At 40.8% G+C, this 17025-nt stretch overlaps 1 protein-coding gene across 2 annotated transcripts in view; it reads left to right on the forward strand.

The window, feature by feature from the left end:
- Nucleotides 1-461: 461 nt before the first annotated feature.
- Nucleotides 462-17025, forward strand: part of LOC105932854 (solute carrier family 22 member 23) — a 49445-nt gene continuing 32881 nt past the window's right edge. For both annotated transcript variants that reach the window (XR_004930415.1, XM_036134249.1), the window contains exons 1-3: nt 462-1040; nt 3394-3497; nt 6772-6926. Coding sequence is in view for 1 of the 2 variants with exons in the window: in XM_036134249.1 (XP_035990142.1) it covers nt 621-1040; nt 3394-3497; nt 6772-6926 (679 nt within the window). In the remaining variant the exon portion in view is untranslated. The remainder of the gene's footprint in view (nt 1041-3393; nt 3498-6771; nt 6927-17025) is intronic.

Raw genomic sequence — 17025 nt, forward strand, 5'->3', positions numbered from 1 at the left:
ATAGCGCCACCGAGGGAGGGCGGGGTTTGCACACCCCCCTCGCCGTATCCGCTCCAAACCCCGCTTTGGCACAGGCGGGCAGCGTCCCATTGATTTACGCAGAGAGGAGCCGAGCGGCGGGTTACACGGATCTCGCTGTAGATCGACCGGATACCTGGGGGACGTGAATGATGCGCAGCTGCAGGAGGGCACGGTTCGGACAGGTGTGAGACTTGTGGCGCTCGGAGATGAAGGTCACGCTGGTGTGTTAATCAGGCCGCCTTTCGATGCCCCAGGCCTGGCACGGCTGAGCCCCACATGGATGGATCCTGCATTAGGAGCTGTACTCATGGAATACAAAGCCTGGCTGAGTCCGCCCCTCTCCGGAAGCCTCCCTGCAGCCCTCTCCTCCTGACACAGCCTCTCCTGGTCCCTCTCGACATGAGGGTGTCTGCTCGGTGATTCGTTGGAGCCTGCTTTTAATCGGGTTCTTGCTCTTGTAGGTAACTTACGGGGTTTGTCCGCGCTCTGGGATTTCCTTTGTGTCAAAGGGTTTAGCACAGAGTGCCCAAAAGGCGGCGGAGTGGCGAAGCGGGGGCTTCGGTTGCGCACAGCTTCTGTGTTTTTGTGCCCGGGTCGTGATGGCGGGCAGCCGGCCGGAGGCACAGGACCATCCGCCCGAGAACGGCTTCACCCCGCAGGAGCGCCCGGCGCCCCGGCTGCTGCCGCACATCGACGGGTGCGTGCTGCCGTCTCTGGGGGGCTTCGGGAGACACCAGAAGCAGCTGGTGGTCCTGACCTGGATACCTGCGCTGTTCATCGGCTTCAGCCAGTTCTCGGATCACTTCCTCCTGGCGCAGCCTAACGGGACGTGCGTTTCGCCCGCGGGCAACCTCAGCAACTGGACCGGGTCACCTCTGCTGGCCGTCGGCGCGCCCGCGCTGAAGCTGGAGGCCAACGGCACCGCGGAGGGACCCGGGGATGGCGCCGGGCTGCTGTGCGCCTGCGAGGAGCGGAGGCTGGAGCTGCAGACGGGACTCCTCCAGAATGTGGTTACCAAGGTAACAGATAGATCCACGGCGCAGAGAAAGCGCTCTGCTCCCCATCATTATGCTCTCCATGAGCGAGCATCGGTGCTGAGTGTGGAAACAAACAGCTGACTGGCAGCTTACCCACTGACCTCAATATGAGGAGCTGCAGCTGAAGGTTAGGAGTGTAGCTGAGGGCTTTTACCGCATCAATTAAATAAACAAAGGCACATTGGTTGGGTAACGACCACATAAACACTAAACTAAAGCTTTGCTGCCATCAACACCGAGTCATGGTGTTCTGAAAAAAAAATGTGCAGGACACTGAACCTTCGATTTATCAGTTTCTGTGTTGTTAGAATCACAGATGTCAGCATATTTTCTTTGGGTTTTCTGTGATAAACCAACACGAAGGCACATATTATGTAGAAGAAGCGAAACAATACACATTTTCAAAGTTATTCATGAATAAAATGTGAAAAGTCAGTCATATTAAGCATCTCTTACTCTGATACACAATTTGACTTCAGCATAAATACAGCTGTTCTCTAAAGGCCTCAGAGGTTTAGAGAACATTGCTCAAGCAGCACGCCAGACAGGCCAGTGATGACGCTGTGGAGAAGTTTAAAGCAGGCTACAGGAGTAAAACAAAACCCCCAGTTTTGGACTTGGTTCTGTCCATCATATAAAAATGAAAATAGTGTAGCACAAAAGCTACTAAAATATGGGGGGCCACCTAAACTTGCAGACCGGGCAAGGAGCGGATTATTCAACAGGCAAGAGGCCATGGTAACTCTGGAGGAACTGCAGGGAACCACAGCTCAGGTGGGAAGATCTGTTGACAGGAAAACTAGTCACACGCTCCACAAGTCTAACCTTCTTAAAATAGTGAGAATAATATATATATATATATATATATATATATATATATATATATATATATATATATATATATAAAGATAGATAGATAGATAGATAGATAGATAGATAGATAGATAGATAGATAGATAGATAGATAGATAGATAGATAGATAGATAGATAGATAGATATTTCTATTCTGTTCTAAGAAAGCATATCATTGAACAAAGGTCATTTGAAGCACCATGAGCTGTTAGCCTCAATCCATGTATGGGACTCAGCTAACATGTGGTAGAAGGTGCTCTGGTCAGATGAGACCAAACGCCTACATGCAAATTGCACAACCTAGTGGAAAACTAACTAACTACTTAACAAAACACCTTCAACAGGGTTAAACATGGTGTTGGTAGGTGTTGCGGTACTGTGTGTTGACAATGTTTGGAGCTAAATACTTGAAAATCCTAGAATAACCACCTGGTTAGGGGCTGAGAAAGTCTCTGGGCTCGGTTACCTTCTGGAGGCTGCTTTCAATTTTATTGTGTGGTGTCGGAGTAAAGGGGGATGAATGTAGGTCACAGTTTTCAGAGCTTTATTTGTTAAAAAAATAAATAAAAAATAATAATAATAATAATTAATTGTCAAAAACCTTCCACTTTATAATTACATGCTACTTTATAGAAATAAAATATGCAATGTTATTTTTTTATACATTGTGCTACTTGGGGAGGACTTTTGCAAACAACGACATGACAGTTTAATCCAACAGGAAGTTAAACCAAACTCAGTGCAGCGAATGGAAAGAAAGGAGTCGGTTGATTCCTGACAAATGTTTTCATAAAACATCCATCATAAATAACGCTGTTTTTTTAATAATGATTATTTATAACTAATACAAGTGATTTCTGCCTGGCATGTATCAACAGTATCAGTTTCCTTGGGCAGCAATGTGGCTAATAACCTATAAATAACAAAAACACGTGTCGGAGGCGCGCTCCACATCTGCACCAGAGGCCATTTCATTTCTAAAATAATCGTGCAAAGACAGTAATTATCCAATCCTTCCTCCCCTGCGCGGGCGGCAGCTCAGCGGGGAGTTTTCTGAATTATTACCAAACAGTTTGTACGCGCCGCCGACTCTGACTGCAGGGTTGCTGGTTTCAGAGTTGTACACAGATGAAGAGCAAGTGGTGCCTCCACATTTGAGTCTTTGGCTGCCTTTCAGATGGAGGGAGCTGCAGTGGTGTGTTCACTGACCCATGAGAGAAAAACTATTGATTTCTGTCAGAGTGGAGAAGCTCACACATTCCCGTGTTTTTTTTTTCTTCCTCTCACCCTGACTCAAACACGTGCTTGTGTTTTCTCACAATTTTACAGCTATAAATGTGAGCATTTCAGACTTGTGGACAGATTTAACAGGATTGTTTTGGTTAATTCCCGAAGTGTTTCATGTCCCGATGTTAATTTCCCTTTCCCTGGAGGGTTTAAACCTGACTAAAGCTGTTGTTCTCTCTGTTTCCTATGTTTTAGTGGCACCTGGTGTGTGACTCGGCGTGGAAGGTCCACATAGCCAAGTTCTCCTTGCTGGTGGGCTCAATATTTGGCTACCTGGTGATGGGTGTCATGGCTGACTGGTATGCTCTTCCTTCTCAGTTTAATCCAGAAATCTTAAACAATAAGATCAAACCTTTATGGATCAAGTCATGTTTTTAATAGGATTGTGATTCTGAATGTTTAGGACCCATTTCCTTTGTTCCAAAATCCGCATCAGCTAATCTGGAGAAGAAAGTGTTGCTATGAACAATAATATTAGCTTCAAAATCTTTTCCTTCAAGTAACAAGGTTGATTTACTCCACACTTATCAAGTTGTATCTAGTAAAAAGACGCTTCTATGTTTAATCCAGTTGCAAAAATGGGTTTTACTGCAAAATAAAACGTGGGAAACTGGATTTCCAAACATGCGCTTTTCTGATTACAGGTGGCCAGCGTTTCAATTTACACCCGCAATTAAATTCTCTACAATAATGTATTTCAGCTGCTGTATAATAAAAAAAAATTAAAACATGCAGCCAAGGTTGCTCAAAGTCAGGCAAAGGTAACATTTGTAGAACGTACAATTAGCATTTTTTTACTATCCAAAATATTGTGACACAAGCATTACTTAATATACAGTTAACCAGATATTTAAATAAAATGTATAAAAAGACTCATAACCTTTTCATAGTCTGACTCAAACCAAACTTTTCCTGTTTCAGGGCAGTTAGGATTATGTAAAAAAAATTTTTGGTTTTCTAAATGCCAGAATATTAAGAGAACATGTTTTCTTTAGTTTTTCTACATTTGCTAGGTACAGTTGGGAAATATTACCACGTCCTGTTCCTACCAAAGAAAACTGAATGATAAACTTGAATCAACAGATGCTTCATCATTTTATTAGTTTAAGAGTGTGCAGAATTATGCAGCCATGCACTTTAAATATATTGTTTTAATGAATCGCTTCAATCGGTAACAACTAATTGAATTAAGTTTATTTAACTTATTAATTTGTTGTCAAGTTAAAATATAATAAATCACTTAATTTAGGTAAACTTTAATTGAGTTACTTGTTTCCAATTGAAGTGATTAATTTAAATTGTTTCAGCATTCTCTCTTTAGAGCGTGGTTGTTGCAGCGTTATTATTATTTTTTTATCATTATGAGAAATTCACTAGTTCTCAGTTGAACTGTACAGAATAAACATCACAGTACATATAGAAAATAATCTCTGAAATGATTTCTCAAGGTGTCATGATATCTTAGTCATTTTTTATAACTGGATTCTGTTTTCAACAGATGGGACCAGTCGATTGTTGATGAAAAACTTTTACTTTAAGCTCTCAAATGATTTTCAAGACTCAGAACTGTTGGTGAAACTAATTCAGGACACAATTAATTTCTCAGCATCATTTTTAATCAGTGCTGGGAGGCTTTGGGGAGTTGTATATCAATCAACCTAGAATGAAGAAATTAACTTCAGATAAGGCACATTTATCTACTGAAAGCAAAGGGGAAAAAAAGTCTTAGGATTAATATTCCTGCACTAATAAACTGAACCAAAGGTTGCTGAGATGGATTTGAGGAGCACCTGGTTTTTAAAGTTGTGCGTTTTTCCTCCTCTTTTGCTCATCTTACTGTTATATCGAACCCTGAAATTTGGATTTTCATTTAAAATCAGTCTGCCGTTCGACTCTAGATGTTATTGACGTCCCTGGTGAGACACAAGTTTACATCACAAAGTATTTTCCTCATGTGGTTGATGGGGGAAAAAAAATTGAAATCTTCAGCAACAGTGAAACAAAGAGCAGGTGCATCCTGTATCTCATAGAGTTGACTCATATCCCTCCCCCTGATTTATCTGAAGCCGAACTGTGTCGGCTCCTGGAAAACAGCGGCTTTAATGTAACGTGCCTGGACTTCATGTTTGCAGCGCACACAGGAGTATATGCAGAGATGAAAAAAAAAAGAAAAAAAAGGCTCACTCAGCTGGTAGATATTATATTGTTTGCCTTTAGTCAGCAGAACTAGAGTTCTGTAGCACCACCTTCATGTCCTTATGTCAGTACCAGTTTATCACCCAGATATTACCAGGTGCTAACGATTAAGCTTACTGGTGCAGATGGCAGGCAAAAACAAAAAGGCCATAAAATGAGTCCAGAGGAAAAATGAAACAACATAAATGTGTTTTTTGCAGGAATCCCATTTTAATGTAAATGTATAATTCTGCGGTTAGACATTTAACTGAAGAGACTACGGCTTTGGCCATATTCTCATGAGTAACCTGTAGGGCTGCATAATTAATCACATTTGCAATATAATCACAATTTAGAAAAACGCATTTTCCAAATCACAGAGGTCTGAAATTTTTGGCTATGTAAAAATTAGTGAGTCAGACGTGTCCTTCAGGTGTCAGTAATATGTTTAAAGTGGGTTTGCCTCCACATGGAAGGGAAGACAGTTGCAGCAGTGAGATATTCTAATTGTATTACTTGTTTTAGAGTTTATATAATCATACTGTTTTACCAGAAACTTTCAGGAATCTCACCATAGCATTAAGTTCTGGTCAATCAGTTTAATACATAGACTTGCTTGTTGGTTGCATTTTGCACTTTGTTTAACAATTCTGATTAATAAAAACATTAAAAGTTCTTGTTTTAAATAGTCCTTGTTTACAAACATCTTTATCTAGACGCCATTTTTGTTGCTTGTGGTTAATGCAGAGAAAAGTCAAGATCAAATTGCAATTTTGGTTGAAATATATCGTAGTCAGAACGCAATCATTACTGCTCAGAGTTGAGACGCAGCGGCTCTTTTAGCACCTAATCTGCACAGCGATGAAACAGACTGATTTGTTGTTTGTATATGTTTTAAAAGACATGGTAAATTAAACTGAAAAAATAATTGCATTATTAAGATAAAAAAAACTCTTCGTTCAGCCCTAGTAACCTGTAGAAATGGACTCGGTCCAGACCAGCTGTTCTTATGGTTCGCTTCCAGAAGCTTCATGTAATCCTCACATGCCTTCCTGGGCGCAGTATTACATGAGGAAAAAACTTCCAAGAAAAGCTAAAGCAGAGTTTCCCTCTTAGTTACGAGGAGAAATGCAGGCCTGTTGCGGAAAACGTAATCCCTGAGATTTCTGACCGACCTTTCCATGCTGGTTCACTGCGGTCACGTCTGCAGCCCCCGAGGACCACCTGAGCTGGACCGTGGGAGGAAACGGATCAGTCACAATGAAAACAATGTAGCGGCTCTGACCTGCTGACCCAATGACCTGCTTCCCCTTGTGAACCAAGTACACTGAGCAATCTCTTTCACCTGATGTTTTTTTTTTTTAAGCTCTTTGCTGCTTCTCTGTCTCCGTCTCCAAGGTTTGGCCGACACCCGGTGTTGATTCTCTCGGCCCTTTTCATGCTGGTGTTCGGCCTGTCTGTCGCCTTCTCTGTAAATGTCACCATGTTCAGCACCTTGCGCTTCTTTGAGGGTTTCTGCTTGGCGGGCCTCGCTCTCTCCCTCTACGTGCTCAGTAAGTACAAGCTTTCGCCTCCTGCTTGTTGTCTTCCTGCTCTCCTGCTGCTGTGCGTCTGTCCCGGTTCGTGTTTTCCTCAGCCACGAAACCCCACAGGGGAACAAAGGAGGAGAAATGTTTTAGAAAAGATACTTAAAAACTCCACCTTCTGTATCATTGGTGAGTCATCAATGAAGCTCCAGTGTCTAGTTTCACAATGGTGCTTCGTTGATGAATAACTTCCAGTCTCAACTTGGCTTGAAAATATTTGAACCTCTTAAGAGATATCTTTTAGGTTTCCGAAGCTTTAGTGGGCTGAAAACGTATTTGCCCCTTTACAGATTTAAACATTTTTTTGGTACATTTCAGGTCATCAAAAAAAATCACATCAAAGATAGCCAGAGTGAAGATATTATTATATCTTAAACAAGCTATCCAGCTATCCAAAGCCTGTCTCTTTGTGAAAAAGTAATCGTCCCTCTTAACCCAACAACTGGTTGCGCCACCCTTGGCTGCAAAGACTACCTCCAGCCTTTGGCGAAACTCGAAATTAATCTTTTATGTTGCTGTGGAAAAAGCTGGGCCCACTCTTTTTTGCAGGGATCTTTAGATTTAGCCACATTGGAGGCTTTCAAGCATAAAATGCAATTTAAAAGTCACGCTTTTACGTCAGTCCAGAAATTGACTGCATCATTCCAATAATTTGAGTCTTTTGAGCCATTCAGCGGTGGACTTGAAGGTGTGCTTTAGATCATCTTCCTGCCGCGTAAACCAATGGGACTGACTGGTGGCCGGGCATTCTCCTTCAGAGATTTATGGTGGAGAGCAGAAATTAGGTTTTGATCAATTATGACATGTCGTCCTGGTCCAGAACTAACTGGTGTTTCTTTATGAAATGCTGTAGTAGTTTATGTCAGATTGAATGGATGCTCATCTTCCTAAAAAAAACAACCTTTTTGTCTCTCTAGTCCAGAGAACATTTTCCCAGAAGTCTTTGAGATCAAAAAGAGAGAGATGCTGCAAAAATATGTTTTTTTTAATTTAGATTGATTCTTCTTAACAATTTCCAGGCTGATAGGGAAAGGAGCCTCTTTTAGATCACAGCTCCACAATAAATCGTGCACGCACAAACCTCCCATTACAGATCACATTCACATCATCCGGGTTAATCAATCCAGACCACGGCCCCTGTGTGCTTTCACAGCATCCTGTGTAATTAAAGAACCACAGTCCCTCATACAGGCTTTTAAAATCCATTCAGTGCTTTAAACACAACCGCCACCCTCAGCACGCCAGATTCTGCTGAGCAACGTATTTCTCTGATCAGACGGACTCTGGAGAATGAACTTTGTGGCACTGACTACTCTCGCTTTTTCTGCAGCTGTCTTTACTTTGTTTCGCATCACTTCGTCACACTTGTTCCACAATCCCATATTCCCTTACAGCTTATAGTGGTTATAGGTTTTTTTACTGCCTTGTGAGGAGGACAAGGGGCGTTGTAATGTTGGGATGACTTCAAATCCCAGTCCCTGTCCGTTACATTGTAATGCAGACTACAGAACAAAGGGACTATTAAAAAAGGGGTTTAAAGACTGTTTTTAAATGTATTAAGATAGAAGCACAGTGTGCTGCTTTTTGAGATCTTTTCACATACATACATACATACTACATGTCAGATGGGCCCTTTTTAGTGATGTCTTCTTTCTACAGCTATATAATTAAACATAAACAAAAAAAATCAGGCCTGGGTTTGGCTTGTAAAAATAAAGCCGAAGAAATGTGGTTAATAACAAGTAATTCATTGCTTGAAGAGGGGGAGGGTGATAACTTTTAGCCAGATTAGTTTGGATAGATTTATTCCCCTAATGAAATTATCATTTGAAAAGAATCATTTGGGGGGTCATGGCTGAGTGGTTAGAGCAGCGCGCTTGCACTCAGAGAAGGATGCAAGTACCTGGTTCGATCCCCAGTGCCGGCACTCTGGGTCCCTGAGCAAGACCCTCAACCCCAGATTGCTCCCCGGGCGCCGCACATGGCAGCCCACTGCTCCCCGAGGGTGATGGGTTAAAAACAGAGAACAAATTTCGTTGTAATGTATGTTTCAATGACAATAAAGATGATATTACTATTATTATATCATTATTAAAACTGCTATTGTACTTACTGTTTATTGTTGTTTTTAGTGTTTTCTGAGCTTAGAAATTGTATGTGTCAAAAAAAGGCAAGTGAATCCAAATGTATTTTTAAAGAGCATTTAAAAACAACCATTGACTTAAAGCTGTGCAGCTCATTAACTATCATAAGAAAAAAACAGCAGACATTTGTGAGGAGGGAATACTTTTCACTGGCACCGTAGATGTAGGAGTGATAGCAAATGACAAAAAGGTGCTTTTAATTTGAAGATCACGTGTAGTTGGAGAGAAAATCAGTAATTCCCTCATTTAGCAGCCGTGATAAAATAACTGGTTGAATTCTTGAAGAAAATGAGTTTCAGTGCCTCCGTTTTTTTAAAATATCCATTAGCCAATGAATTCTAGACCTCTTATGGCCGTTTTCCTTTCATTGTTTCATTAAATTCATGAGGTTTTCCAACACAAGGAATAAAAATACAACAAAGATGAAGTGTGATGTTCTTTCCCCTTTCTTATCTAAAGCGTTTCCTTTTTCCTCTAAATGCTTTGTAAAAGAGACTCCTCGGGGTGCCGGGCTGACGGCAAACTGGTGGATGACGTTTTCCTTTTTCCAGACAGTGTCCTCTGCATTCCCCGCCTCCCCCGTCTCACCCTCTGCGGGCCTCCTCTGTCTTTTCAGGCCACTGTGAGATTAGTCACACATGATGTGGGAGGCTCAGGCGGACTGGAGCTCAGGCAGCGGGGTGTTGTTTTGTCCTCCCTCAGCGGGGGGTCCCTGATAAATTTCAAATGACCCTCTTCTAACTAACAGACAAACAAAACAAACTCCGCCGAGCCGTGTGTGGAGAAGCCTCTTAGGACTGCGGTTTGGTCGGTGATGAAAACATCAGCTAAAGGTTATGGGACTTATAAAGGGCAGTGAGATAATTGAGACGGATTTAATTAATTTTCTAGTGTTCATTAAAACAAAATAAATTAAAAAAATGGTCCAGGGAAAGAATTTTCCCCACTTGTTTCCTCGGAGTTAGCGTCTGAGTCTGCTGTACGTCTGCGGCTTGGATGCGAGACCCGACTGTGCCTGGATGCAGTTTAAAGCTCGATAGAAAAGTGTTTGTGTGAGGTGTCTTAGGGGTATATGCATACAGAAGGAGAAACAAAGACAGGCTCTGTTTGAACACGAGTCATTATATGCAAAATTAGGACAGTTCTCCAACATTTAACGTTAACAAAGCTTCATTTTCAGAAAGAAAAACAAGACAGAACCAGAAAGGAGATGAGATGTAACACATGTCTTACTGTATTTAGTAGTAACAGGAACGAATACCAAGGAATAAACGTCATCAATATTGTTCTTTCAATGGTTCGGATGTTTTTCCCAGGATGGAACGGTTACACAAACATTATAACATTATAATCTTAGACTTTGGTGCACAAGTTTGAATCTATTGGAGATTTTTGTTATGATGTCTTGGCAGGGACACAGTGTGTCAAGCATAGGCTCCATACTTTTAGCAGGCCCCTCCAGAAGCTTTATAAAACGCTTTGAAACCAAGCTTTATGTTAAGTTTGGGATGATCGTCCTGATGGAAGACCCAAGTTTTGTTCAGTTTTAGGGTGTCACCTTATTGAGATGAAGTAAAATGAAGAATTTCCTCTTCATTGTAAAACCAGCTCTGGCAATGCACCAGTAGCACTGCAGAGAGAAAGAGAAAGAGAGAGAGTCCCACAGCATGATGCCGCCACCACCATGCTTGACAGCTGCTACAGTGTTTTAAGTTAATACAACATTCAAACAATTGTCCCGTCATTTTGCCCAACTGGCCCAATTGTTTGTCTCATCTAAGCAGAAAGGCTTTGTTTAAAAGAAAATCTGTTCACATTGGCTGCTGCAAATTTTAGTCTATCTTAAAGGTGCCGATTTTGGTCTCTCTGCATCCGCTTACCCAATGATGAGGTGAAACTAGCTTCACTGCGGGCAGTGAGACATGGATGCTCCGGCGTCTGGGTTGTTCCTGCTCATTCTAGCTGAGTTCGTCTCATATGAGGATGAAAAGTTGGGTCAGAGGGTGGAGATGTTGACGCCGTTGGATTTTTAATCTACTTTTGTAATGGATAAACCAAACAATATTATCCATCCATCTATTCATTTTCCAAACCGCTTAATCCCTCATGGGGTCGCGGCAAAGAATATTAACCTTTTGGAATTATAGTTTCTCCCTTGAGTATTTATATATATACATTATATTTCTATTTATATTATATAGAAATTTTTGAACTATCGCCAAAAGAATCTGAATCATTTCTACCAATCCTGCCAAGAAAGGTTCATAAATGTGAATTCTAGCTTAATCTTGTTGAGGGCTACAGAAAGTTTGTTTTTGGAGAATAACTTGCAGAGGGACATTTATTTAAATATCAGTGGGTGTTTATGTTAATATTTTAGCCTGTGTGCATATTTTTTTCCCCTTTATAGTTTGGAGAAAATTCTGAGAAAATCATTCCAAGAAAGGTTTTCTTGGAATGACCATGACCCGGATGACTGAGAGTCTTCACCAGCATTCTGAGAAAATCAAATCTTGTGCATGCAGTTATTGTATTCTCACTGCCCACCCAAACTGCTATGTAATCATTTAATTTGAGATGTTGATGAGTTTTTAATCTTGACACATTAATCTACAAACTTTAAGAAACATGAAATAAAAATAACAAACAAAAATGACATAAAAAGGCTAATTTAACTTAAGATTTTTAGCTAATATAGGTATTTTTTCTTTAGACACAGGTGTTGTCAGAATAGTTTCTGCATCCGCTTAAAACCACTTAATTTAGTCCCTCAAAATATCATTACCAAAAAATGTTGGAGAAATCAAAAAGAGCTTTATAATCAGTTTTTGCTTATCTTAGTTACGTTTCTTTGTTTTGATTTTGAACTTCTGTAAGTAAAAGTAATTATTCTCTATCTGTCTGAACAAACAAGCAGTTTGTAAATTCATTTCGTTATCATGGTGATCCTGCAAAACGGCAGCAGAACAACTCCACGAAATAAAGCCCCTTGAGATAAAAAAAAAAAATCCCCCACATTAAAGCTTAAACTCTGTATTTAACCCCAAAATAGTGTTTAATGTTAATCTGACTGAGCCGCTGCGCCGAAAGAAACCCGCCTTGACGTTGTGAAACAGATGCTGAAGCACAACAAGGGCACGTGAAGCCTGCCATGCTGCCGAGCAGCAAACAAGAAGGAGGTCATGCAGAGAAATGTAGAAATAAACATGTAGGATGGATTTACTGTATTATAGATGAAGGAGGAGTATTTGTGTTGCAGAAATATAGCTGCTTGCCTCACATGCTCCGCCGCTGCTGTAAATTCAGCGCTCAACTTCTGTTTCTAAATCTCCCCTGCTCCCCATTAACCCCCCCCCCCCCCTCCTCTTCCTCATCCTGTACCATTTTATTACACCCACTCCACCTCTCGCTCATATTAAATCTCAGCGTTTGGTTATCTCTCTGCAGCACGCACTGCATAATGAACTCCACTGGAGCAGTCAGAGACGGACCTTCAGTTTACTCTCATAAATAATATGTGCTTGTGGTATATTTGCCTATGGCGCCATTTCTGCGCAGATCTAATATTTGCAATGTTGCACCTGCAGTTTTTAACGCAGCCGTCTCCCTGTCGGTTCTCTCTTTCAGCGTTCCGCTGTAACATTTACATGTTACACCAAACAGTAAACCTAACATTTAAATCTTTTGTTGCCAGACTTGTTATTTTTAAATCAGCAGCTTTTTCACTCTGTTCTTTAATTTGTTTGTGGTATTTTCTTTGAAGGAAAAATCTCCGGGGGTGAAAAACAACAAAGGAAGCTGGAGTTCTGAAAGAAAAGGCAGACGAAACTGTCTCTAAAAGTCACATGTTTAAGAAACGTTGGAAAGTGTTACCAAGTACCTGGCGTTAAAGCTGAAAGATGCGTCATCATTTTCAGCAACCTCCCTGTTGGTGACAAATGTTGGTTCACAAAAGTAAATCAAAAGAAATAGGACAGGAAAAAAGGGGGATTGGGAAATGGGTTTGTTGCACATTTTCAGGAAAGCATCTCTGTCAGGTAACAGACTTGCTACATGTCGCTTTAGAGCCTCTTTTTTTCCCCAAGTGTGGCAGAAAATCACTTTTTTGAATCGCAGGAAATAGTATGACAACCCGAAGCACCACCGGCACATTTTTAAGTTAAGATAATGCACACCAGACTTGGATCTTTTTCTTAAACCTAGATTCTCAGAGCAGTGCTGGTTTGCACAGGACAGAAGGAATAATTAATCCGCAGGAGGCATCTCCAGAGACCCCGTTTACACGTAAAGTGGGTAAACATACTGTAAATCAAAAGTAATCCTCATCTCAAATTACAGAAACTGCAGAAGCACCTTTCAGGGCGACGCATTTTGACACTGACACGATGTTCAGTAAGAAACCTATAGCGTTGCTCTAAAACACAGGGCTGCAGATGGAGCTTTACATTGTTCCTCTGCTCTCTCTGTCCTTGCCTCACAGAGACTCGCAGCTTATGACAAAGACAAGGAAAGTAGAGCATGTACTAAGGTTGTGTTTTATTGAGCTGGGGCGAGTGACTTCTGCTGACTCAGCTGGGCTTAATGCTGCTGTCATGCTGTGCCCTTGTCGAGTTCTCTTAAGCGTTTCCCCATCCATTCTTCTCCCTAAAGTCAGGCCACAGATGAGGGTTTTCCCTGCATATTGTTTTATCTGAGAATCGGGAAATAAAAAAAGAGTGCCAGTATTAAGCTTTACTAGGCCGTGTCTTTGGGTCGTCTTTTTAATCTATCGATAAATAAATAAGAGTGGGGACATATTGTGAAATTACGGCAAATTGGACAAGCAAATTTCAAATATGCTTCTTGGCAATTTGTTTTTATAATGTTCAACAGAAAGATGGGCAGATTATTTAATATTCAGATAATCTTTGTTTTTGCAAAGATTAGGACATTTTTTAGTGTCGGTCAACTACTTTATTAATCTTGATATTTTAATGGGATTCCATGACCCACCTGGTATTTATGGTAAAATACCTTAGAAGAAAATGTTTGTATTTTTGCACCAAGCCATATCAGTCCTGCCCCATAATCATGACATCACAATTTTAAACTTCTTTATCCGTGTTATCTCCATAGTACTGGACAAAGGTGTCTTTCTTCACTTCCATTCATTTACGATTTTTCTAATCTGCTTTTAAAGCATTTCACGGCACTGCAGACACAATTTTTAAATGACCTGTTATCTTTTACAGACTCTTAGAAATCTTCTTGATGGTTGTAGAAACGTTCCATCTAGAGGTCAAAGTGGATGCTGGACTAAAGACAGAAAACAACATCAGAGAAGCTGTTAAATCGATTGTTTTCTCCCATTTGAGGCAGATGGCTAAAGTAGAGCCAGTTCTTTGTCAGCGACATTAGTCCACGTCTTTTCTGCTACTCGCCTGGATTACCGTAGCGCGCTTTTGAAGGAACCAGAGATTGCTGCATCTCAGCTTTGCAGGGTACAGAATGCTGCTTCACATCTTTTCACAAGAAAATCAGCCCTTATTGCCCCTATTTTACCATCCCCGCACTGGCTGCTATGCTGTACATTTTAAGATTGATTTTAAAATTCTCTAATTTGCTTTTAAAGCTCCTGATGGCTTTGACCTGTCCAAGCTGCTGCATGGCTACACACCCTCCTGTTCCCTCAGGCCAGCTGATTAGTTGCTCCATTTTAATACATGGTTTTTATATTTCTTGTCAGGTCTGATTGATTTTATTATTGGTTTATTATTGTATCATGTGACTGCAGTTTAATTTATTTTGTTAACATTACTTTGGCCCTCCGGCTGCTTAAGGTACTCTATAACGATAGCTGGTATGTCTAGAGTAGATTATAGTACTGCATTCTGATTTCTCATTTACAGCATATTGTTGACATTAAATTAAACCTTATTTGCGGGAAATCACTTATACGGTTTGGTGTTGTGATACCTGAAACCTCTCTTTATCGGGGTGTCCCTCAGGGATCTATAGTTTTCTCTTGTTATGTTATCCCGTTATGTTCAGGAATCTGGTGTTTCTATTTATTGGTCTGCCGATGGCAGCTCTAAATGTCAATGAAATTTGATACAGGAACCAATTTGAAGGTCTTTATGAGTATTTTACAGATGTTAAGGATGTGAAGGAGTGAATAGATCAAAATTCCCCAAGATTGAATTTATCCAAACCAGAGGTCTTGTTTTGCATTGACTCTTGGAGTCATTATTTTGGGCAGTGGGTAGTTTTAAGCAAATGGAGAATAATGTGCTTAATGATAGTATTTCCTAATCCCTAGTCATTTCAAAGACGGAGTTCCTTCTTCTGCAGACTTTCAAAATGTTCTGCCTTGATTTTGTCGAGGTTATCATCATTATGGTCTACCATATATGTTAACAAAGGATGAAATAATAATCACTTCTAGCTTGTCCTGTCTTGTATTCAATTCTTCATTCTTCCCCTTTTTGAATAAGTTCAACATTTCAAAGAAAAATTTGTTTTTAATTTATTTAGAAAATCCCCAAAAATCTACACAAACACATATCCACCTTATCACTTACAGGTAAACAATGGATACCTCCCCAAACGTAGCGTTCCCCGTATGTAGCTTCATTTTGAACATAGCGAACATGGCGGTTTCTGCACATTCAAAGCTGCAGAACAAACAAATGCTGATGAGGTAATTGTGTTGCATTTTCTGCAGACTGACCCACTGCCCGACTAAACCAAATATTCCAGCAGCAAATTTAGATGCATGTTTCTCTCTGGCGGGGCTCTTCTGCATCACAAAAACTTAGCCAGACTGTTTTTTTTTTTTTACTCTGAGCTAAGCTGACAGAAAGCCAATAGTCCCTTCACTTTGTTATCAGGCCTGGGGCGAGGTTAGCGAAGCAGCAGGCAACAACACAACGTGGCTCTGTGGAAAGGCCCTCAGCTGTTTGCCTGTAAAGACAAGCCTGCTCACTACATGTGTGGCTACGTAGTCATGCCCTGGACTGTTTCTTTCTTAAACTGGGCTTTTGTTCGGCAAAGCCTCTGCAAGTTTCACATGTAAAGTCAGAGGAGAAGCTGCTTGGTGAAAGGAGGAGGATGGAGGTGGGGGATGGTAGCTTTTTTTTTTTTTTTTTTAGAGGAGTGAGAGCCACTTCAGAGCAACAGAGGAGAGGGAGGAAAGGGGGGAGTCGGGGAGGATCGGCTCATTGGGGAGTTGTGAGATAATCAGCACAAGAAGACCGGTTCTCACAGTCAGCTGGGACAAAAAAAAAAAAGACCCTGACCTGTGTGTTTGTGTGTTGATAGGCCTGTGGGATACGGCGCCTCTTCTAAGGGAGTGTCTTTTGTTTTGCTGTTTTTCCACCCATTACAAGTGATAGTGCTCATTCCGTTACCGGCACGGCCCTGTTTAAACTTGGCATTAGCATGTGTTCTGGCTGATTTAGATACTAATGGTCGGCTTTTAGTGGAACCATTCACACCTGGCATTCAAATTCGGTCTGATCGCAGATTGGGATCTGATCTCAGTTACATGCAAATAGGCACGGAGATACATCGCATAGTGGCATGTCGGCAACACTATTGTTGGCTCTAGTGAAGTTTTTGTAAAATCCCAAACATAGAGTCAACCTCATTGTATTGTTATTCAGATACAAACAAAGTGGAGACGGGTCTAATTTATGGGGAGGTAATTGATACACAACTTAATACAAGTTTGATTTGCATAATAATCGGATGTGGCTTAACAGACATTTTTGTAAAGGAGAATAATATGATATGTAAAAACATTTGTGTTTTACATATTTCTTCTGCTTTTGTTTTTTTTTTTTCATATTAGATCAAACAAATTGTAATATATGATAAAGAAAGCCCAAGTTACAAATAAAAAAGTCTGTTTTCAAAGCAGACATCCAAACCAACCTTGCCCT

Source organism: Fundulus heteroclitus, unplaced genomic scaffold (genome assembly GCF_011125445.2).
Source record: "Fundulus heteroclitus isolate FHET01 unplaced genomic scaffold, MU-UCD_Fhet_4.1 scaffold_78, whole genome shotgun sequence".
Taxonomy (NCBI): Eukaryota; Metazoa; Chordata; class Actinopteri; order Cyprinodontiformes; family Fundulidae; genus Fundulus; species Fundulus heteroclitus.